The sequence below is a fragment of the Camelus ferus genome, chromosome 18 (assembly GCF_009834535.1).
Source record: "Camelus ferus isolate YT-003-E chromosome 18, BCGSAC_Cfer_1.0, whole genome shotgun sequence".
In the NCBI taxonomy this organism is placed as follows: Eukaryota; Metazoa; Chordata; class Mammalia; order Artiodactyla; family Camelidae; genus Camelus; species Camelus ferus.
In genome coordinates this window covers 7,101,732-7,125,014 of record NC_045713.1, presented here as the reverse complement: position 1 = coordinate 7,125,014, position 23,283 = coordinate 7,101,732, and the positions used below count along the sequence as shown (strand labels likewise).

General features: G+C 46.9%; 1 protein-coding gene across 4 annotated transcripts; it reads right to left on the bottom strand.

Moving 5' to 3' along the window:
- Positions 1 to 622: 622 nt before the first annotated feature.
- LOC102512916 (paired immunoglobulin-like type 2 receptor beta) lies at positions 623 to 12,696 on the bottom strand. 4 transcript variants are annotated; one of them, XM_032459738.1, is made up of 5 exons: positions 12,367 to 12,696; positions 11,652 to 12,041; positions 8,167 to 8,382; positions 4,657 to 4,687; positions 711 to 905 (listed from the first exon to the last, which is right to left on the bottom strand). In XM_032459738.1, exons 1-5 carry the CDS (start codon positions 12,446 to 12,448, stop codon positions 848 to 850), a joined length of 777 nt encoding a protein of 258 aa, XP_032315629.1. In that variant the 5' UTR covers positions 12,449 to 12,696; the 3' UTR covers positions 711 to 847. The 4 variants fall into 4 exon arrangements, with proteins under 4 accessions (XP_032315632.1, XP_032315629.1, XP_032315631.1 ...); XM_032459739.1 differs by having other exon boundaries at positions 756 to 888; XM_032459740.1 differs by lacking the exon at positions 4,657 to 4,687 and having other exon boundaries at positions 711 to 888.
- Positions 12,697 to 23,283: the final 10,587 nt, after the last annotated feature.

Sequence of the window (23,283 nt, the reverse complement as noted above, 5' to 3'; positions counted from 1 at the left end):
CTATACCCATCCTCTTGTGATCAATGGGGAAGTTGAGTGAAATGAGCTGGTAAATGCCACATGAAGGCTGGCTTCCAGACTCTATAGGGAGAGGCTAATCCCAATTGTGGATATAACCCTCTAGGTCGGCCAGCTTCTACCGGAAGCCATCGCGGATTTACTCACCCAAGCTGCTCCTTCTCTTGGCTACCATCTGGCTCTGGACCAGAGAAAGGCACCAAAGGAGAGCTTTGTCGGTCACATTCCTGGAGAAACAAATGTCTAATAAGAATGAAGACATGGTGAGGGGCTGAAAGCTGGAGTTCAGGTAGGAGGATACCAGTCATGACTTTCACTGTGCCTGTTTTCACAAAAGGCTCCAAGTGGCTGCCATAGAGATATGAATACAACATACTATAATTAAAATAAAGATTAAAAGAGGGATTAGAAACCAGGTAGAAGGAGGTAATTTTACTAGGAATTTGGGAATTTTATCAGGACACTCACTGAAGCTGAACAGTACATTTGGCCCTAAGCTTGCTAGCAACACACAAACTGAGACAAAAGGTTAATGACTGAAAATAACCAGATAGTCATGAATATGCTTTAAAAATTGTCAAAAGAACGAATAAATGGATGATGTATCAATTAGCTTTTATTGTATAACAAACCACCCCAAAATCTAGTGGCTTGAAACCACAGACATTATTTCTTAGAATTTTCTGATTCATTTGAACTGCCTTGGCTGGAGCTGAATGGTCTGGAATGGCCTCTCTCACGCATCCGGTGCCTCAGGTAGAATTGGTGGGATGACTGGGGCCTCTGTCCACATGGTCTGTCCGTCTCCAATAGGCTAGCTGGGGCTTGTTCACACGGTAGCAGAAGCGTTCCCAGCACTAGAGCTGGAAGCTGCAAGGCCATGAGGTCTAGGCTCAGAAATTGCACAATATCCGTTACACCAAATTCTTTTGATCAGAGCACGTCAGAAGGCTAGCCCAGATGCGGGGATGAGGAAATACCCTCTCCCTTTTGAGAAAAGATGCTGCAAAGAGTCTACAGCTTTTTTTTTCTCCTGCTGCAATCTGCCACGATGAGTGTGTGCATGAATTGGTGATGCTAAAAGTTGCCCTTCTCCAGTACTAGGTGGGTCTTTTTGTTTGTTTTGGGGGAGGAGGTAATTAGGTTTATTAACCCAGGGCATTGTGCATGCTAAGCACAAACTCTGCCACTAAGCCATACCCTCCCCCTCAATTAGGTGGATCTTAAATTCAATCCTTTAAGCCTGCCATTCCCCAAAGCACCTATCAATCACACCACACCATTCCCCCTCACTTCCAGAAGGGGGCAGCACTTGGAAAAAGAAAGGACCATTGTCCCAGCTATTGCTGCTTCAAGCCATCTTACCAGAAAAATCCACGCTCACCTCCAGAAGAGGGGTGGTCCCTCCCCACCCCGACCAGACATTTTCTTTATATCCTTGCTGATTCCTCTTCATCAATTTCTATTCAGTGCTCTGCTCAGTCTGCCTCCCACCCTGCCGCCTCCACTGAAAGGGCTCTGGATGATGCTGCTCACTGACGTAATCACCAAATCCAGAGGACACTTAGTGCTCATTTTATTTGACCACCAGGAACACTTGACCTTCCTTCTTGAAACTTGCATGGCTCCTTGGCTTTCTGTTCCCCACTTAATCTCCCTGCCCACTCCTTTTGAGTCTCCTTTGTGGGCTTCTCTTTCTCCTCATGCACCATGAATAGTCTGAAAAAGTTTTTCGTTTTGGTTAAAAATTAAGTAGTTACAAGAAAAGTTTTAAAATAAAAGGTGCAGAGAACAGTAATGCAACAAACACCTGTATGCTCACCACTCAGTTTAAGAAAAATACTTGTCATTACTTTGAAGTCTTCTTTGTTTTTCTCAAATCCCATCTCTCTCCTGGCCCCTCAGAGGAAACCACTATCTTGAAAGGAGTGTTTATCATTTGGTTGAATTTTTTTGTAGTCTTACCATATAGATTTGCAGTTATGCAGCATGATTGTTTTTGTATGTTTTAAACTTTACGTAAGTGAAATCATATCATAAGTATTCTTCTATACTTTTTTCACTCAGTATTATTATCCTGAGAATTACTCATTTATTGTAGGTAGCTGTAATTCATTCATTTTCACATGTGTAATATTCAGTTTTATGAATAACCACATAGTGTTGGGAAAACTGGATATCCACGTGTAAAAGTGAAATTGGACCATTATACCATACACAAAAGTTAACATGGAACAGATTAAAGACTTAAATGTAAGACCTGAAACCAGAGACTCCTAGAAGAAAACAGGGAAAAAGCTCTTTGACATGCTCTTGGTTGATTTTTTGGATATGACATCAAAAGCAAAGGCAACAAAATAAAAAACAAGTGGGACTACCTCAAACTAAAAGCTTCTTCACAGCAGAGGAAATAATCAACAAAATGAAAAGGTAACCTACAGAGTGGCAGAAAATATTTACAAACCATATATCTAATGATTGGTTAATATCTAAAAAATGTAAGAAACTTGTATAGCAAAGAAACAAATAACCCAATTTAAATATTGGTAAAGGACATGAATAGACATTTTTCCAAAGAAGATATGCAAATGGTCAACAGGCATGTGAAAATGTGCTCAAGATCACTAGTTATCAGGGACATGCAAGTCAAAACCACAACGAAGCAACACTTCACACCTGTTAGGATTGTCGGACAAACAGGTGTTGGTGAGATTGTAGAGAAAAGGGAGCCTTTGTGTATGACTATTAGTGGGAATGTAAATTATATTATAGAAAACAGTGTGTAGTTTACACAAAAAATTAAACAGAGCTACCATATCATCCTGGTCCCACTTCTGGGTATCCAAATGAAATGAAGTCAGTATGTCAGAGAGGCAGCTACACTCCCATGTTCATTGTAGCATCATCCACAATAGCCAAGATATGGAAACAACCTAAATGTTCATTAACAGGTGAATGGATAAAGAAAATGTGAGATGTGTGTGTGTGTGTGTATACAGAAGATTTTTCTCTTTCTCTTTTGTTGTCATTAGTTTAAAAATTATGTGTTTAGCATGTGTGTGTTCTCTTGGAATTTTCTGAACTTCTTGGAGCTGTGGGTTGATATTTTAAAAATTGTTTTTGGAAAACTTTTAGCCGTTATCTCTTCAAGTATTTCCTCTGCACTCTTCTCTCTCTTTTCCTTCTGGGATTCTAGTTACCAGTATGTTAGACCTTTGGATGTTGACCAACAGCTCTTGCAAGCTCTGTTCTTTCTCTCTTGTATTTCAGTTTGGGTACTTTTATTGCCCTATCTTCAAATTCCCTGGGAATACTCTGTGAAATCTATTGTGGTCCCTTGTTTTCTTCAGATTCTCAAAAAAACCCAACTACTTTGTTGGAATATATTGGCTGCACTTACATCTGAGCATTCCCAACCCAGGGCAGGAGGAAGGTCAGTAGGTATGTGCCATTTCCAGACCCTGGACATCACCAGGGACCTTTGCCTACAGATCAGGACCCAAAACAGATCCGCACTGTGGGTAACAGGCCTGCCCTCTTGGTGGTCTCTGATCACAAGGATGGCTGTCATGTAGCCTCCCAGGGCACAGCTGGCCTGGGTAGGACCCCTCAGGTGGTAGGGAGAGGTCTGAGGGCTCATGGAGGCCAAAAAATCCCATCTCTTAAGGTTGGAGGCTAATACAGAAGACAGGTCAGGTCCAAGAGCTAGAGGAGAAAGTCCAAGAGGGAGCTCTGTGACCTGCCTGCACATACTCAGAACATGAGGGCAACGGTTTGAGGCTCTCAGGAGGAGGCTGCCCGGACAGGGTTGAGGGGCAGTTTGCGGTGTAGCCCTGTCCCTGAGTGCTGACTGAGGTGGATTGTTCTAGAGAAGTGGCCTTACTGGAGGGACATAGGGAGGAGAAATAGGAGGGTGAGTTCCTGTCCTTTCTGCTGCAGCTCCTCCGTTAAAACTGGAGACTGAAAACATGGAAGCTACTCTCAGGTCCTCTGGGCAGTGCTCAGGCCTTGGTCCCCAGAGGAAATGCCACCCTGGGGAGGTTTGAGGAGGACAGCTGGCAAGAGTCGGGAGAGGGAGGAAAGAGGGCGGGGCTGCAAGGAGGAAAAGTGTGGAAGTGGAAGGAAAGGATGGAGAAAGGAAAGAGGTGGTTGGTGAGGAGGGAGAGAGGTCAGGAAAGGAAGAGGAGCTGGGGCCAGAGGGGAGGGGACCAGGCTGCTCTGAGAAAGGACAAAGGGCAGAGGAGCTGGAGGCAGAGGATCCTGGTGGCCTTCCCCATGTCACAGGGGAAAGAACAGATTAGAGGGGGAGCGAGAAAGAGGAAAAAACATGGAAAAGATATGTGAGTTTGAGAAGGAGAATATTCAAGGTGGAGAGAAACCAGGATGAATGGCACGAAAAGTTTAGAAATGGGGACAAAAGAAGGAGGAAAGAGGGTGCCAGAGAAAGACAAAGGGAGTCATTCTGGGAAAGAATAAGACAAAGGGCTGGTCAACTGTCCTAGATTTTTTAAGAGATGGAGCCTCAAGAAATGAAGAGCCTGACCTGTTAGGGGACGTGTGAGGATGTGGACTGGAGAGAAAGGTCCTGTTTCCCAAACCAGTGACCTTCACCCCCCTACCCCTAGGACACTCACTCACCTGGCTGGGGTTCTGGCCTTAGTCTGCAGACCTGTAGGGGGACCAATAGCTTGTCAGTGTGCCATCCACAGAGGCACATCTCCTCCCTGCCTTCTCTGCCCCCTCCCACTCTGAGTGCATCCTAGGAGAGACCACAGCTGGGAAGCAGCTGTGCTGAAACCCACTTGGGAAGGACTTGGGACTCAGAGCCAGTGCCCAGGTGGCCTGCCCACACCTGTCCTGTGTCATCCTCAACACCAATCAGGACAGCAGCTCTTCTCTGCCCCCTGCACCCCTTCACCCTGCCCTCTCTCCTGACCTTTCTCTCTGCTTTCTCTCCCTTCCTTGAACTCCCGGGCATCCCCCAACCTGCTCCTTCCCCTGCTGAGTCCTGGCCCACTCAGCCATTGTCACGGGCACCACTGCTCCCTCCTGCCCTGACAAGCTAGCTTCTTGGGCTGACCTTCTGAGTGGCAACTGTTTCTCCCACCTTGTGACCCTTGTGCCTGGAATCCATGTTGACACTGCAGCTCGGTCCCTTCCGCCCCCTTCCACTGGAACCTGTGCTGTCTCCCTGCAGCCCTCTCCCTCCACATCCTCAAGTCCTGCAGCAGCATTTCCCGGGGATCTGGCCTCTGGTTGATACACGTCCTCTCCACCAGCCAGCACCGCCCTGGGAGGTCCCGTCACCCACAGGGACAGCCTTAGCACAGCGGACTCACTCCCCACCCCAGAGTCCAGTGACCTGCTCCACTCAGCCGCATCCTGGACTGGTTTTTGTTTTTTAATCACTGGGACTGAGAACTCTGACATAGTAAGTGCTAGTGTCATTTTTATGCTACAACTTTCTTTTCTTCCAGCTCTCCTTTGTCATCATCCCTCTATACCTGTGCTTTGACCTCACTGAACTCCTGTCCCTTGATAAGCTACTTTCTTTCAGGTTATCCAGGCTCCCTCCTGAGCCCTCTCCTCTCCATTTGTGCCCTCACTGGCTCCTTGACCTGTGTTCCCCTGTCCTTCTGCCACATTATGCTGACAGATTTCCAATCCTGGGTGTGTTCCTAAGCAGAGAATGCTATTTGCTCACCCAATATCCTTTCACTTTTTTGTATTCAGTTACAGAATGTTGATTTTATTTGGGATGGCAGTGTGCCCCCTACAGATAGATGAGGGACATATGACTAAATATAGCCAACAAGATATAAGGGGAATTTGTGGGTAGGACTTCATGAAGGCTATTTAAAAGGAGGACAGTTAGCCAGGACATAGTCATTTTGTCCTTTCCTCCTTGTTCTTGATCCCTGTTTGGAGTCAGAAATAATGGCTGGAGTCCTTGCAGCCATTTTGGACCATGAGGCAGTCTTCAGGATAGAAGCCAGTATCCAGGACAGTGAGCAGAAAGGTAGGAGCCTGAGTGCCTCAGGACAGTGGCCTCTGCTATCTATCTCCAGATCCTTTTATATGAGGGAAAATTTTTTTTAATTCTCTGATGTTTAAACCACCGTTACTTTTATCCTCTGATGCTAGCAGCTGAACACAATTTCCAACCAATAATTCCAAAAGGTTTCTAAACCTGCATGGTTTATATTGCTGAAAAAACTCATAATCATTCATGTTTTAATACATCTATGGCTTCTCATCTGAGTTGATCCTCAAATACTATCTTGCATTTCCTCAGTGACTAGGTCACATTTTCTCTTCATCTCAGACCCTCATCCTCATTCTCAGGAGACAGCTGTGGTTTTTGCTGTGCAGAATTTTTTTTAATTTGTATGAATTTGTCAATATTTTTACTCATGGCTTTTGGGTTTTATGTCATACTTGGAGGATTCATCTTTCTTCCATGGTTATAAAATAGTCTCACATGCTTTTGTCTAATACTAGGGTCATTTGAATCTTTGATCTCTCTGGAATTAATTTTTGTGCAAATTATGAGGTAAGGAGGTAACATTATTTTCTCAGATGTTACTCCATTGTTAAAGCACCATATCTTGAATTACTTATCCTTCCCCATTGATTAGAAGTGCTTCCTCTTAACCTACTAAAGTCCCTTATATATTTGGGTCTGTTTTCATCCTGCCTGTATTTGGGTTTTTCTTTTCTTCCATTGCTTTATCTGTTATGTGTTGTATGTTTCTCTACTATATGCCAGTATTGCATCATTTAAATTTTTGTAGCTTAAGAATGATAAGTGCTAATGCTGATATAGTGCTTATTCTGTACCAGGATCTATTCCAAATACCTTAAGTTTAATTGTTATGAAAGTGCCCGGGGAAGTGCTATTATTATTCCCATTTTGTTGATGAGTAAGTTGAGGCATAGAGCAGTGGTATCATTGTGCTAGAATTTTCCCAGCCAGGAAGTGAAGCAGGATTCAGCAGTAGACATTTCTGATTCTGTGCTCTTCACCTCTGTGCTTTAATTAATCTGATAGGGCTAATCTTCTGTTGCAGATTTTCTTTAGAGTAGTTTCAAATCAATGAAATGCATACATCCAAATTTCTGATGGACACCTATACTCAGATGCCACACAGGTGTCTCAAATGTAAACTATCCCAAACTAAAGAATCATCATCCTCTCCCAATCATGGTGTTTGATCTCCTCTGTCTCCTAATATACTTGGTGGCCCTAGTCACCCAAGTTGAAAACATGGGACTTATTCCTGCTCCCTCGTCCCTACACCAGTTCAATCACCAAGTCCTATTGGTTTTCCCTCTTAAACTTTTCCAGGATCTGGCTCTCTCCCTCTGTCCGCACTGACACATCCATTAGACTGACCCCAGCCTGGCCTATGTCCCACCCCTCCACCACAGAGCAGTGTATCTGGAAGGCCAAGCTGAGGTTACCTCTTCGCTGCTTCACATTGCCTCTGGGGTCAGAGGCTCTTGGGTGTGATTTACAAGGTCTTCTCTCATCTCTTGCCTCTTCCACAACCCTGAGCTACTTTCACTTCCCAGAATGGTTTCCTTAGCCTGGTAGGACAGTGACCCAGACACCAGCCTCACTGCTTGCCTGGTAATTGTTTTCCATTCTTCGAGACTTTTTGTAGTCACTTCCTCTGGGAAGTCCGACTTGACTAGCCCTCCTTCCTCCCAATACCACAGCTCTTCCTAAATTAGTAAATTAACCCTTGAGTCACTGTCCCTCCTCCTGCACCCAGCTCCCCAAGCCCTACCCCCTGCCCCTGGGCCCCCAGTCCTTGAAAGCAAGGCCTGTGCTTTATTTACTTTTGCATCTCCAATTACAAGCCAGGCCCTGGAAAATGGGCATCCAAACAGTGCTTGCTGAGTGAGCCAACTTCCTGTCCCTTCTTCTCTCGCCTTCCTTTTCCCAGGGCAGACCCTTCCTCCCCATGAAACAGAAGTTGAGGAAGGCCACTGAGGAGGCCACAACAATGTCGATTCCCAAGCCCAGCCCTCAGCCAGCAGGGACCTGCATCTTTGATGGACACCTGTGGTAGTTCTGATGCAGGGGGCGTCTACGAAACGCCCAGCTGGGAATCATGGGGAGGGGCTAGGGGTCCTGGGTACCTTTGCTTCTTGTCCACCTGAGGTACACAATCAGTCCCAAAATTGCGATTTTGAGCACAGCAATGGCCAGTGCCAATCCAATTATAGCTTCCATACTCAGGGGCCAAGACTCTGAACTTCTTTTGTCCTCTGGGACCCAGAGGTCAGCTGTGATGGTGGGCGTAGGGGTGGTCGTGGCAGTGGTGATGGTGGGGCTCCAGGTGGTTGTCCTGGTGGCTGAGAAGACATAAGAAATACACAGATCTCCCCTAGGGGACTGGAGGTGTCTGGGAAGCTGGCACATCTTGTTCCCTAATTTGGGGAATATAGGGGGTGGGGAGCAACTCTCTGAAGCTCTTCCACCAGGAGGGGAGTAACAAGGGGAAATGTTGGAAGCTTAGAATCCACATCATTCCGTGTAAATCCTGCCTTTACCACTGATCAGTGCTGTGACCTCAGAACCTCATTTCATCACCTACAAATGAGGATAACTGAATTACAGGACTAAAAAAAAATTTTTTTTGTGGTAAAAGACACATAACGTAAAATATGCAATTTTAAACATATTTAACTGTACAGCTCAGTGGCACCAAACATTCACATTGTTGTGCAGCTCTCACCACCATCCAGCTCCTGACTTTTTCACCTTCCTAAGCTGAAACTGTCCCCATTAAGCACTAACTCCCCATTTCCCTACCCCCGGCTCCTGGAATCTACCAATGTACTTCCTGACTCTATGAATTTGACTATTCTAGGTACATCATATAAATGGACTCAAAAAGTATTTGTCTGCACCTAATGTACACCGGAATGAATTTTTAAGGTTAACTTAATATTTAAGTCCTATAAACATATTTTTACCTTCTTTTAATAGACCATTTAAAAATTGACCTAATACTCACCCAAAGGTGAAAAAAAATCCAGTACCAATAAATCTTTGGGTTAGTGTGGACTAAATTCACTGTCCACTCTTACTAGAAATTAATAATAAAATACTATCCCTCAACTTAGCTTTAAAATTTTAAAATTACTTAATCAAAGAAAAAATACACACTAACATGTCAGATAAAATAAAAGTGATTTTTATGAGTGTTAAAAACCACACAAAACTAAAGCTACATGCAAAGTTGAATTAACATTATTAAAAACTTTCATTATTTTAAATGTGAAGACATATATATATATTCAGTTTCCAAAGAAAAAGTACCCAAAACAGAGAGGAACCAGCTCTAAGGAAACACATAGTTTGAAAGTAATGAAAGCTTAGATAAGAACAAAGTTTTAAGAAAACAGAACAACAGAAGGAATAATAAATGCAGGAAGTGGTTATTCAAGGAAAAATAAGCAAGAAAATAGAAACCACTCCTGCCAACGTAACAAAGACAAAGTCTGCTGAAGTCATGAGTGAGCGTGTGCTCAGTTACAGGTTGATCAACCTAAAAACCTCTGTGAAATGGATGATTTTCTGAAACAAGGAAAATTTTAAAAGAATGAACTTACAAAATAGTAAACTTTAACTAAAGGGTAGACACAGAAGAAATGGACACCACCATTAAAGAACTACCTTTCATAGAGATTTCAAGCTCAGGAGGTTGAATGGATAAATTCTTGTGAAAATTGAAGGAGTAGATAATTCCCAGACAGAAGTTTCTAAAACAGAGAGAAATATGGAAGATAATGCAATTCTAGTTCATTTTGTAAAATGATAAACATAAACCTTATGCTAATCTCCAATCATGATTTGCTTCCACTCCCACCTTCAGGGGAGCTGGCGGTCCCCATCCCTGGCCCTTTAAGGGGTTTTGCAGTGTAAATCACTTTCTTTCTGGATTTCCCCTCTGCTGGCTTAGGATTTAACTCCTCTGGGCTCCTGAACCAGTTACTTTAGTCTATCTGTTTCCAGCTTCTCAAATTTTGATTTGGTCCACCTAGCTCACAAATTTTTTGTCCTTGTGGATTTTTGTCTTTAAAAAAATCCCCCCTTTTTTAGAACATATTGGGAGGGAGTGCATATAACCCAGCATCTTGGCCAGAATTATGCCTTACTTTTACAATTTAAATTATAAAAACTGAACATTCAAAAGGGAATGTTGCATATTCATAATAAAAATAAAGAATAGAGAGAAAAGTAGGGAATTTGGAAAGGAAAAAGAATGATCTAAGTAGAGCCAAAATGTCTCTGAAGAGGCCATTTAAGGGAATACGGAGGAGGGGCAAGAGATATTAATCTAAGGCTGTGTTAATTCAGGTTGTGAGCCACTGTCTATTTGCTCTAAAAACAGCATGGTGGTCAAGACAGGCAGTGTTTTTCCAAGGAGGAGACACAGAGCGTGTCCTTCCAGGCCGGGAGCAGTAACTCATCACTGATACTGTGTAGGATTGCCAGCCCAAGTGATTATAAGGAGCACACAGTTTTAATTTTTAGTTTTCTAAAACCTTATCTACAGACCACACATTGCCTTATTGCCTGTGCCTGGGAGAGACCTCCTCCCCAACCCTGGAGACAGATACACCGAGGTTCAAATTCCTACCCCTCACTGAGTAAGAGAGGAAGGTGTGTTAATGCAACACGTCCATTATTAGGTTAAATATAGGTCAAGACAAGATGATCAGGTCAGTAAGTGAGGTCCAGCGGCTAATGGTTAAGAGAGGAGGCTCTGGAGTTAAATTGGAGCCAAATCCCACCCCTACCGGGTGTGACTTTGAGCAGGTGTTTGCTCTGCCAGCCTCAGTTTCCCTTCCTGTAGCGGGAGGATGACAGCAGTAGCGACTGTTACTGGGGGTTGTGGGGAAGGTTAGTGAGGCTGGTGCCACCAGGTCGTTCAGCCGGGACGCAGTGCACAGCAAGCGGGAGCTGCCGTTACTGCTGCTGCTGCCACCTCTTCATGACCAGGACCCAGGAGCAAGCTCAGAGTGGACAGCGGGGACAATGTGACCAGAACAACACAGGAGAGGTGGGGGGAGGGTGCGAGAGACAAGGAGGGTAAAGAGGGTGGAGGCAGGGGAAGAGGAGGTGGGAAAGAGATGGGACGGGGGTGGGGGGGTGTGGGAGCACCGAGAGCCATGTTCTGGGCAGCAGAGCAGGAGAAGGAAGTGGGGAGACTGAGAAACAGGTGATGGGGAGTTGCCAGGAGACAGAGCCCCTCAGGGCACCATTGGGTACCTATTGTGTGTGCTGGGCTGAGCTCCTGGCTGTGGGGAGACACAGATATGGGGTATGTGGGGCTCCGCACATGGACACATGACAAAGGGGAGACAGGCACATCCTGAAGATGTCAGGTCACCTGGAGGATGTGGGGCAAGGCCAGGGGCAGGGTGGAGCCCCAACTTGGAGCAGGAAGGGAGGACAGCTGGGGGCGAGGAAGGTGCTGAGGCATGGGGTTGGTGGAGGGGCTGGATCTGAGGGGCAGAGAGGATTTTGATAGAAAAGTCAGGAAAAGGAGACCAGGCCAGGGAATGAGGCACCAATGACCTCCAAGAGCCTCAGACAGGACAGCTGGACTCACCCCGGGTGATGATGAGTTGGGTCCCCTCAATGGACTGCCACACCTTCTCGCCATATTGCCGTGTGTTCAACTTCACCTGGCAGAAGTACACGGCCTGGTCCTGCATCCGCAGGTTCCGGATCTGGAGGGAGCCGTTCTTGCAACCCTCTGTCCAGTTCAGGAAGAGCCGGTTCTTGAAATTCTTATGAGTGAAATGCGGAGTTGTGTTGTAGATGAACTGCCCATGGAAGTGTTTCCATCTCCAGGATATTCTCACGTTGGGAACCTTGTCTAAGTCCCAGGGGTAATAGAAGGAGAAGGGGATGTGGATGGAGCCGCCCTCGGGGGCTGAGAGAGAATTTGGTTGGTTCATCCCAAAGTCATAGTTTGGACTGTGTTCTGCCTGGCGACCTAGAGGAACGAGGGAGAGGGAGAGACTCTGAAGCCACCAGGAGAGATGAAGAAGGTGACCCCAGACAGTCCGGCACCCTCACCTACAGGCGGGTGTGTGACAGTGGCAGGACTGGCCCTCTGGCCTGGGTGTGCCCCTCTCCGGGCTCGGGGTAGGGAGGAGCGTGAGGGGTTGGGGGCATCCAGCACTGTGGGACCAGCCCTTTGTTGGGGGTGGGAGCCTGGCCGGCAACCCCAGGAGACCCCTTCTACAGACACCCGGCCACGGCACCTCCCCGGGGTGCCCCCAGGCCCTGGGCAGAGCAGGACAGGCCTGGGCACTCACCAGCCTGCGAAGATGCCGGCGGCAGCAGCAGCAGCAGCAGGGGCAGCAGCAGCAGCAGGGGCAGCAGCAGGGCCAGACCCATGGCCTTGCCCTCTTCCTGGGATGAGAAGACAAGCAGAGACCTCAAGGCCCAAGGGGAGGCCGGTGGAGGGGCCACCTGGGGGGAGTCTCAGCACCAGAAGGGCGAGGTCAGGCTCCCTCAGGACTGGGGTTGGGGGGAGCCTTCCCTGAACCGCCCACCCCGGCAGTGACTGGCACTTCCTTTATCAATCTGGCTTCTTCTTTTCCTATGTTGCAAAAGGGCCTCCGTGTGGTCAGCGCGCAGGGAGCGTGGTCTAGGCCTCCCAGCCCCCAGCTTCACGCTGAGGGGCCCGGTCCCGCCCTGGGCCAGCTGGGGCCGCTCCTCTCTCCGCCCAGCTCCCTGCCTCCGCACCCCCTCGGCACCTCCTTAGGAGTCAGTCGCTGTGTCTCTGGGTGTCTGTCCCTCCTTTTCTCTGGTTCTCTGAGAGTCTCTCTCATCGCAGCGGAGGGGCGGCAGCAGGACCGGCTCAGGCAGGAGGTGGGCGGCCATGAGTCCCTGCCCAGCTGCAGCCCCTCAGAGAGGAGGAGGAGGAGGGAGCCGCTGGTGGTCAGAGCCTCAGCCCCCAGCCCAGGCACCAGGGGCACCCGGCTGGCTCTTGGTCCCTCTCCCTTTGGGCGGGGGCTCCCCTGCTGTCTCCCCTGCAGTCCCCAGGCAGAACCAAGGCCCACCAGGCCCCTCCCCCTGGTCTGCCCCCTTGTGCAGTTGCACACCCTCCCCGAGTGAGTTTACGGGGTGAGACTGGGCTCACCTTCCCACCCATCGGAGAGTGGGCCTTCCGGGGGCCACGCCTCCGCCCACGGATGCAGGACAGGTTCTGCAGGGCCCTCTGTCCTCTCTCTGCACATGGAAACAGGGGCTCAGAGAAGTCTTGCCCCCCATCCAGGACTGGAGTGGCAGGGCCGGGACTGGAGCTCCAGTCTTGCTGAGCCCACAGAGCCTCCTTCTCCTTCTGGATGCTTCCTCCTGGTTGCTGCACAGAGTCTCTGGGCCTCAACTTCTGAGTGCAGAGCTGTGGGGGGTGAGCGCCAGGAGGCTGTATTGTAATAATGCTCCTCAGGGGATTCCCTCCACAGCTGTGAGACCCTGGCTACTCCAGACCCTTCCCTGGACAGAGGGGATGAAGGCTCAGAGCAGCCATGAGTCATCCTGGTGACAGTCCCTGGGACCATGTCTGATGGAGGCCACTGCCAGCTTGGGACTGGTGGTGGAGGTGCTGAGGGATGGGGGCTGGGACCTTTGGTGACCCTTGGGGCTGGCTGCGAAGGAGGCTCTGCTCCCCCCTCCCCAGGGTGAGGTTGGCATTGGCTTGAGAGCAGGCTGTGGGGGTAGGTTGGGGAGGACACGATTTCAGCAGAGGAAGTGGCCTCAGTGCTGGAGGTGGAAGCAAGCAGACTGACTTCCTTTCTCCTTTTCTCAGTTTCCCCCTAATTTTAATAGTTTTCTTCCATGATTTCCCATGGTTGGCCCAGGCACCCTCCGCCCTCTGTCTGCATTTACCTTTCTTACCCCTCTTCCCAGAAGAGAGGTTCTGCATTTTCATGGAACCCTCTTGTTTGAGTCAGGCCTTAAACATCCAGTTTGTTATTTTCAGCTTTACAACATTCTGTGATGGACGAATGCTTACCTCCATTTTAACCCTTGGGGAAAACTGAGGCACAGAGCCTTAATATCATGGAGCCCTCTGGGCTGTGAAAGGTGCTTGTGCTGAACTGGTAACAGCTAGAAAGGTGGGCATAAGAGAGACAAGGGACCTGCTGGCTTCTTGGCAGGGCCTCCAGAGCGTCCCTGCCCTGTGTGTGGGGTCACACCTGGTTCCATTTCTGCCTTACCCCACTAGCTTCGTACCTGAAAAATCTCCCCACTGTCAGGCCACCCAAGGAGGTGGCTGGACCCCACCAGGGGGCATCACTGCCCATTCCGTTGGGCAGCACATAATTAACAAAAACAGGCTTTTGGTAATTTTCAGAGTACCTGCTGTCCGGGTGGCCTCAGGCCCCACTGCTTCCACGTAAGGGCTCCCTAGATGCAAGTTGGACATCTTATGTCACGTTCTGGCCCCTGGACCCAGTTAGGTCCCCATAACGCTAGGAATTGTGAGGTGTGGTTTCTGCTCAGGAATTAGGTATGTGGCCCCTGGCGTGTTCATCCTCCCTTCCCCCACCAGGAATGGGAGGGCCTGGGAGTCCGCCTGAAGCTGTGGCTGTACTTACAGAGGAGGCCTCTGGGAGGACGAGGGCCTAGGGTTTTGTGATTCAAAGATGGGCAGAGCCTCAGGAGAGCCCTTTAGCTCAGCAGGTGGCCACAAGGGAGAAGTCAATTCAGTATGATTAAGAGTAGGGACAGAGTGAGGTCTACCAGCCGTGGACCACATTGTGAGAACCACTTCCTTACATCTTCCCCACTTTCTCCCAACTTCCATTCCCTTCCCATGTCGACCACTGCCCCTGCCCCTTCCCCCTCCGTGGCACCCCACCCTGCTCCTACTTGCCCTCCCAAGATTGGGGATGAGGCAAAGACGTGTGTTCTCACTACCTGCATTCATTGTGCTGGAAGGTTCGAGCCCATGAAATAAGGCAAGAAACACAAATGAGATTTCTGTAACTATATTTTCTTAGATTCTGCATTTATCTGTTTGGCTTGCACTCACCACAGGGCTAATCGGAATAACTGTATTTTCTAATTTTCCGTGTTCTTGATGCTGTGACATCTGCGGCCTCACGGCCCAAGGAGCTGCTGCCCCTCCCAGGACCAGCTAATTCTTAGAGACAGCAAAGGGCTGTCCTGGGAGCATGCCCTTCATATGCACACCAACCACTCCAGGGTCCTTACTCTAACCCATCTCCTTTATCTACCTCACACATCAAGCCAATATTTCCCCTGCCCTAAGTCAACGCAGGGCCAGGTACCAGACAACTAAGGACAGAGTGTATAGTCCAAACCTACCAGAATTATTCAAACTAGCCAATCCTAAACTGTCTCCCTGTCCTGCCTTGCTTTTCCCGCAGAAAACATAATAAAGAATGTGTTTTCTTCATCCTCATTCTTGTTTCTGCCTCCTGAATGACTCTGGTGCTTCCCCACCACCAGTGTACCTTCTGCCTCTGGGAAATATAAGTAATAAAAATCTTCTTTCAATGGCATTAATCTTTCTGAGTCATCACTCAAGTCGTCTCTATAAATTAAAACCCTGCAGGTACAATAATTGAGACAAAAGGCATCTAGATTGGAAAGGAAGAAGTAAAAACTGTCTTTATTCACAGATGACTCGGTTGTTTATGTAGAAGATCCAACGGAACATACAAAAAAGCTACCAGAACCATTAGTGGGTTAAGCAAATTTGTAGGATACGAGATCAGTACACAAAACTCAGCTGTGTTTCTCTATACTAACAACAAAGAATCGGGAACTGAAATGAAAACAAGGCCAGCTACAATAATATCAAAGACATGAAATATGTAGGAATAAATATGATGGGAAGTGTGCAAGATCTGAACACTGAAAATGTGAGATACTGTTGAGAAAAATTAAAGATGAGTAAATGGAGATTTCATGAGAAGACTCAGTATTGTTAAGATCCCAATTTTCCTTCAAAAATATGTAGATTTAACATAATCTCAATAAAAATCCTAGTAGGTTTTCTTTGTAGAAATTGACAAGCCAATTCTAAAATCCCTATTCCTATCGAAATTCAAAATACCTGAAACAGCCCAAAAAACTTGCAATTGAAGAACATTTTTGGAGGATTTACACTGCCTGACTTCAGGACTCATTAAAAGGTACTGTAGTCAAGACGTATTGGCATCAAGGTAGGCAAATAGGTCAATGGGACAGAACAGAGGGCACAGAAATAGACCCACACTTTTATGATCAATTCATTTCCCACAAAGATGCAAAGGCAACTACGTGGAGAAAGTATAGTCTTTTAAACCAGCGCTACTGGAACAATTTGACGTTTGTATACAAAAGAAAGGAACTTTATTCCATACCTTGCATTATATTAAAAAATGAACTCAAAATGATTTACAGGCCTAAATGTAAGTCTTAAAATTATATAACTCAAGAAGATAGAAGAAAATCTTTGTGACCTTGGATTAGGCAAATGTTTCTTAGATTCAGCACCAAAAACATGACGCATAAAAGAAAATATTGAAAAACTGGAGTTCATCAGAATTAATAACTTCTGTTCTTCAAAAGATGCTACCAAGCCTGGGAGAAAATATTTGTAGATCATGTAACAGACTTGTATATCCATGCTATACAATGAACTCTAATAAGGAAACAAAATTCCAATGAAAAAAATGAGCTAAAGATGTGAATAGATACTTCATCAAAGAAGATATATAGGTAACAAGCACACGAAAAGATGTGGAACATCATTAGTCACTAGGGAGATGCAAATGAAAGCCACAGCAAGATACCATCATACATCCATTAAATGGCTGCAATCAGTAGACCAATCATACTGACTGTTGACAGGGACGTGGAACAGCCGGAGCTCTCACACCCAGCTGGTGGGAATGTGAGAGGGTACAACCGCTCTGGCCATTCCTTAAAAAGTTACACCTACACCTACCATGTGACCCAGTCATACCACCCGCGGGTGTCACAGTGGGTGTCACAGTGTTGACCAGCAGCAACTTAGGGGAAACGCCGATTCTCAGGCCCCAGCCGGAACTGCTGAAGTTTGAGAACCACTGCCCTGGGGCAAGGCCACTGGCACTGGGACCCTGCCGTGTGTTACTTCCTTTTCACAGCAGTCCTGTGAGATGGAGGAGTTTTTACTCCCACCTGACAGAGGAAGAAACCGAGGCTCAGAGAGGACACTCACTTACTCTAACACCCTCCAGATCTGGATGCGGAGCACACTCAGGTCTGTGCACCTTGTCAACTTGGTGCTTACCCGAGTGCCTGCCCCTCCCCCACCCCTCACTTCCCCTTCCTCCCACAGCCCGTCCCAGAGATGGTCATTCATCCTGCTTCATTCAGCTGGCCGCTTCTCCAGGTCTGGGAAACAAAGGCAGGAGGGATGTGAGCATGGCCCCTGAGACTTGGCAGGGCTCACAGGCACAGGAAGATGACAAAGGGCTCTCTGAAGGATGGGGAAGGAGGAGAAATGAGGGGCAAGGTCTTGGTCTCAGCTCTTTCCCACGGACTGTCTGTGGGCCTCTGCGGACTCAGCCGTCTGTTTACTTCCTCTTGTTTTTTGGGGGGAGGGGGCTCAGGGAGAGCTTGTCCTGCCCTGGTTGGATGCAGACGTGCAGTGAGCCCTCCAGGGCTCCAGGAATTAGAGTCCAGCTGAGCAGAGAAGACTCACCGTGTGAAACAGTAGAGGGAGACCCAGGCCCCACAGTTGGTGCTGAAGCAGGCGGGATGACGTCTCCCACTCACTGTGTGCTGGGCGCTTCGCACTTGTATTGACTATGTTTTCTCAGTTGCTGTATTCTTGATGCTCTGATATCTGGGGACCTCACAGACCAGGGAGAGACTGCCCCTGCCAGGGTTGTCAATTCTTAGGGACAACAATGGACATGTCCAGGAGCTCACCCTTCATACGCAAACCAACCAGTCCAGAGCCCCCACTCCCAGCCACCTCCTCTATCTGACTCTTATTCTCCATATTCTTGTGCTGTATTCATCCCAGGGCCAGATGCCAGGCAACTAAGGAGGCTGCTAATCCCCAGAGTCCGCAGACATTATTCAAACCAGCCAATCCTAAACCTGCCTGCTCTGCCCTGCCTTGCCTTTCTCACAGAACCCACAACAAAGTCTCCTCCCCTGTCTCCCCGACCCTCTGCCTCCTGACTGAGCCTGGTGCCTCCCTGCACAGCCCTGCGTGGAGTGCCTGGAATCTTGTTTTTATCGATTGTGAGTATAAACGGCTTCCTTCGTAACAGTCAGTTTCACGTCTGTGTGTCTTACCACACCTGATTAAAACAAAGCCAGGTTATATTTAAAAATAGCTCTGCATTCTCCTGATAAACCCAGGAGGTAGGCAGGATCCTCATTTTACGTGGGAAGAAACTCAGTTCCCAAGTGAGATTATGAGCCTCAGCTGAGGCCACACTGTGTGTAAATGCTGTGGTGGTGGGTCTGAGCCCAGAGCCCGTGCTCCCAACCACTTCCCCTTGCAGTGACAAACGTCAGCAGCCCTCTGGCCACACTTACAACCAAGGCTTCCCTTTTCTGTGCTGTCTTCCTGCTGCACACGGAGATGCTTGAGGAATGGCTGGGGCACTGGCTCACGGAGCTTTGGGTCCTTGTCACCGGCAGAGTGTGTGGGGCAGTCAGGTTCATAGGAAGAAGGAGAGATCTTTAAAGGAGGGATCCTTAAATCCATGTAGCTTTCCAGGCTGCGTGCAGGGTCCTCTGTCACCCCATTCTGTCCTCACTGGGAGCCTCCAGGGGAGGTGCTGTTATTACCCCCACTTTACAGATGAGAAAGCTGAGGTTCGGGGGAAGGAAGCCATTTGCCCCAGCAGTCTGACTCCAGAGCCTGCATCTGTAGTTCCTGCCTCTGTCCTATTCGCAAGTTTCACCTGTTGTGTGACTGAGACTTCCTCACTTGTCGGCCTCCTTTTCATGCTTATCGGGTCCTGATCAACCTGACAAATGCTGACAGAGCTTCTAGGAGATGAGAGCAGAGGGCTGAGAACCGGGATGCAAAGCCTGACCCTGACCTTGCTGGGCTCCCAGCTGGGAGAAGTAAAGGAAGCTTACAGGGATGGGACCAGGAGATGGTTGTCGGCACTTCCCCTCAGAGCAGGGCTGTGCTGGTAAATGTTCGCCAAACAGCCTGCAGAAAAGGAGCATTTGCCAGTTTTCATGTGTAAATACTCCCACGATATCAACTAAATTATTGTATGGATTGAACGTGTCCACCCTCCCACCCCCGCAGTTCTTACGTTGAAGTCCTAATCCCCAGTGTGGCTGTATTTGGAGATGGGCCCCTAAGGAAATAATTAAGGTTAAATGTAGTCATGAGGAGAGTGGCCTGGCCCAGTAGGATTAGCGTCCTCATCAGAAGTGAGCCCACAGCACCCTCTCTGTCTCCCCCACGGGCCTGCAGTCAGAGGCCATGCGAACACATAGCAAGATGGCAGCCGCCTACCAGCCAAGGGAAGAGGCCTCAGAATGCAACCCACCTTGTCAGCACCTTGACCTTGGGCTTCCCAACCTCCAGCACTGTGAGAAGTCAATTTCTGTTTTTCAGCCACCCTGTCTGTGGTATTTTGCTCTGGCAGCCTGTGCAGATACTACAAATGCCAACATGAAGCCACTGAATGTGAGTCAGGAGGAAATGTGCAGTCTGTGTCCTGGTACAGTATTCCCACTGTGCACCCAGCAGCCCAGTAACCTCAGGAGCACAGACAGTAGTAAAGCACGGTTCCTGGCGAGGGAGAAGGGTTTTTCCTCCCTCCTAGTTTCTCTGTCGGGGTGGTCATGTCTGCTGCTGCTGCTGCTGCTGGATTGCCACTAGTGCCAGGAGAGTGCTGCTTTGGGCCTTGCCTCAGGGCAGGGTTTCTGGGATTGCAAATGAAACTGGGATTCTCCTGTTCTCTGCCTTGGGTTTCTGGTCAGAAAAAGAGGGTTTCTGTTGGGGTTTTTTCTTCTGTGCCTGTTATGCAGTTCTGGGATTCAGGATGCTCCGAGTCTGAGCTGAGAGATAGGGGAGGATAAAAAAAACCTCTAAAACCTTAAACTCTCTGCAGTGTCTTCCCTCGAGTTTTATTTCTCTCTCCAATCTGTCTGCTCTTATTTTCAAAGTCATCCATAGTTGCTTCATGTGTTCTGTCCAGGGTTTTGGTTGTAATCAGTTGGGAAGAGATAGGGTGGAGTGTGTCTACTCCATCTTGACCAGAACTGGGGCTCCTACCTTGATATTTTCAATCTCACAAATTGGGCATTATTGTCATTGTTTTATAAGCTCAGTATTAGTTCTGATTTTTCCTACATGTTTGCTTCTTTTTCTCACCATCCCCTTTTGCACCTCAGACCTTACTTCTTTTTGTTACCCTTATTTTGTCTGGAAATGTCTTTATTTTGCTAGTGTTCTTAAAAATAATTTACCTGGGTACATAATTCTAGGTTGACATTTTTTTTCTTGACAATGCAAAGATAACATTGCACTGTCTTCTGGGTCCCATTGAGGAGGTAGGTGTCTATCTGTGGCTCTTACGTAGATACTGGTTTTCATTTTTCCAGCTATTAACATCTCCTCTTTGTCTTTGGTAGTTTAGAGTTAGACCAAAATGTTTCCGGTTGTGGACTTCTTTTTATTTATTATGCTTGGAATTTACTGGACTTCCCGAGTCAATACTGGGAAATTCTTAGCCATTGTCTCATCAAATACAGCTTATTTCAGTTTCTCTAGTCTGTCTTTCTGGAGTTGTTTTAGACACATAAGACTTTCTTACTCTGTCTTTTATTTTTGAATTTCCCCCCCATATTTTCCCTTTCTGTGCATCCATGCTGCATTCTGGCAATGTCTTTGGACCTATCTTCAGGCTGCCCACTAATTTTATCTCCAGCTGGACTTAAATTGTCCATTTACTTTTTTATTTCAATTTTTATATTTTACATCATAATGTTTGTGTTTTACCCCCAAATCTGCCTGTTGAGTTTTATATTCTTTTTTTTAAACATTTTTTTCTTGAGTTATAGTCATTTTGCAATGTTGTGTCAAATTCCAGCGTAGAGCACAATTTTTCAGTTTTACATGAACATACATATATTCATTGTTTCACATTCTCTTAATTCATCATACTTCCAATATGTACTTTCATTTGTTTACGTGTTTTGATTGATGAACTGTGTCAGCTAACACTAAGGGCAGCAGTCTTGGAAGGTCTAACTCTGCAGTCAATTGTCTCTGCAGTTCTTTTGCTCGTGATCGCTTGTTTTGTAGTGTTTGATGATTTTTTAACTGAGATCGTCTTCCTTGGAACTTCACCTGCGGGAATGCCCTCAGGCGTAGGTGTAAGTGCCTTCCTCCAGAAGGGATCTGTGTTTACAGCTGCCAGGTGCAGGTGTACTGTCCAGTGAGGCTCACTTTAAATGAGAATTTGGCTTCATGTTTTTCAAGCCTCACAGGCACTGTGAGTTCTGACCTAACCCCCCAGGATGAGGGTGAGGGTGAGGGATGCTCTGGAATATTGTCCATTCTCTTCTCTCAAGCTGTGACTGGACAATCTGTCCCCACTGCCTCCCTCTTCATGGCGGTTCTTTTTCTTCTAGTTCACTGTCTGGGAGTCAGTGATTTAGGGCTCCTGCCTTTACGCAGAGGTCTCGTGTGGTCTCCATCCTGCTCTGGCCCAGCCTTGGCCTCCTGTCACCAGGGATCGGGAGGCTGGTGACAGCCCAGCCTGTGCGCTGGGTCCCTGGGAACTGATGACGATGTTGGTATCTCCCAGGACACATTCATTTGCAACCTGCCCTTTACTCTTGCAATACTGTGATTGATAAGAAATATATATTAGTCATTCAGATGACCAAAAACATATTTCTCATGTATATTTGGTCGTCATCCACAGTTCCTGATTCGCAGTTCCCCAAACCCTTGGAATTTCCTGAGCCATAAGAGCAATAGGAACATCTTTTGTTATATTTGTTCTCTTGTTTCCAGTTCTTGAAATTGTTTCAGAGCCATAAATGTGAAATGGCTATCTTGTTATTCATAACAAGCCCCTTGCCACCATAACTAGGTTTCTATTTGTGACCTTTTTAAAGCACTGTGGCTCAGTTGCACCTGCGCAGAATGACGATTGCCCCACCATTTTCTCATCTCCAATTACCTTTCCCCAGGCTCCCCACCCTCAGCTCTACCCCATCAATATCCTGAGCCCCTCCCCTTCCAAGAGGCAGATTTGAGACCTGTTTTCCTGGTTCCTGGCTTGGCCACCTCGTGAACAAAATTTTTCTCTGGGCAAACGCTGGCGTCTCAGCGTTTGGCTTGCTGCGCCTGGGACAAACCAACCTGGTTCAATAACGTATTTTTCTACTTTTACATTGATATGCCGTTCACTAGATATCTTGCATTCTAATTCTTTACCAGTTATATATGTTGCAAACATCATCTCTCTGTTTGTGGCTAGTTATTTCACTTTATTGTATTTTTGAGCTATAGAAATTTAAATCTAATCTCAGATTTATCTAACTCTTATTTTAAAAATCCTATCCTACGTCTAAGGTGATAAAGATAGCCTCCTGTATTTTCTGTTAAAGACTAAACATCTGCTTTTCATATTTAAGTTTTTCATCCAGTTGAAACTGGTTTTTGTGTAAGGTGTGAAGTTGGAATTGAATTTAGTTTTTTCCAGATGGATAGCCAGTAGTCCTGGCCATCCTTTCCTCATAGGATTGTAATGCCATCTCTCTAATATATAAAGTTCCCACAAGCGCAAGGATCTGTTTCCAGGCAATGTATGCTCATTGCTCTATTTGTCTATCTCTGGGCCAAAGCCACATGGTCTTAATTTCAATAACTCTATAATTAGTACCAATATGTGAGACCCTCACCTAAGTTTGGTTCTTCAGAATCTCACTTATTTTAGGTGTTTTGCTCTTCCATTTGCGTTTTAGAATCTGCTTGCCAAATTTCTATGACAAAACTTGTTGGAATTTTTATTGGTATAGTATGCACTTATGGACAAATCTGAGGAGAATTGACATATATAAATTGATATAAATAAATTTCAGTGGTTGCATACACTAAAATTTATGCTTTTTAGGTATTACAGCTCAGTGAGTTTTGAAAGGTATAAGGTTGTGTAGCCATCACAGTCAAGACACAGAGTATTCCACAACCATGAGTTTCTTCATGCCCCTTTGTAGCTGAT

Excerpts from the sequence above, each read along its gene's own strand:
- LOC102512916 (XM_032459738.1), bottom strand. The coding sequence starts at position 12,448 with ATGGGTCTGGCCCTGCTGCTGCCCCTGCTGCTGCTGCTGCCCCTGCTG. Across the intron at positions 12,042-12,366 it reads GCCGGCATCTTCGCAGGCTG|GTCGCCAGGCAGAACACAGT; the intron begins GTGAGTGCCCAG and ends TCGTTCCTCTAG. Across the intron at positions 8,383-11,651 it reads CCAACTCATCATCACCCGGG|CCACCAGGACAACCACCTGG; the intron begins GTGAGTCCAGCT and ends ATGTCTTCTCAG.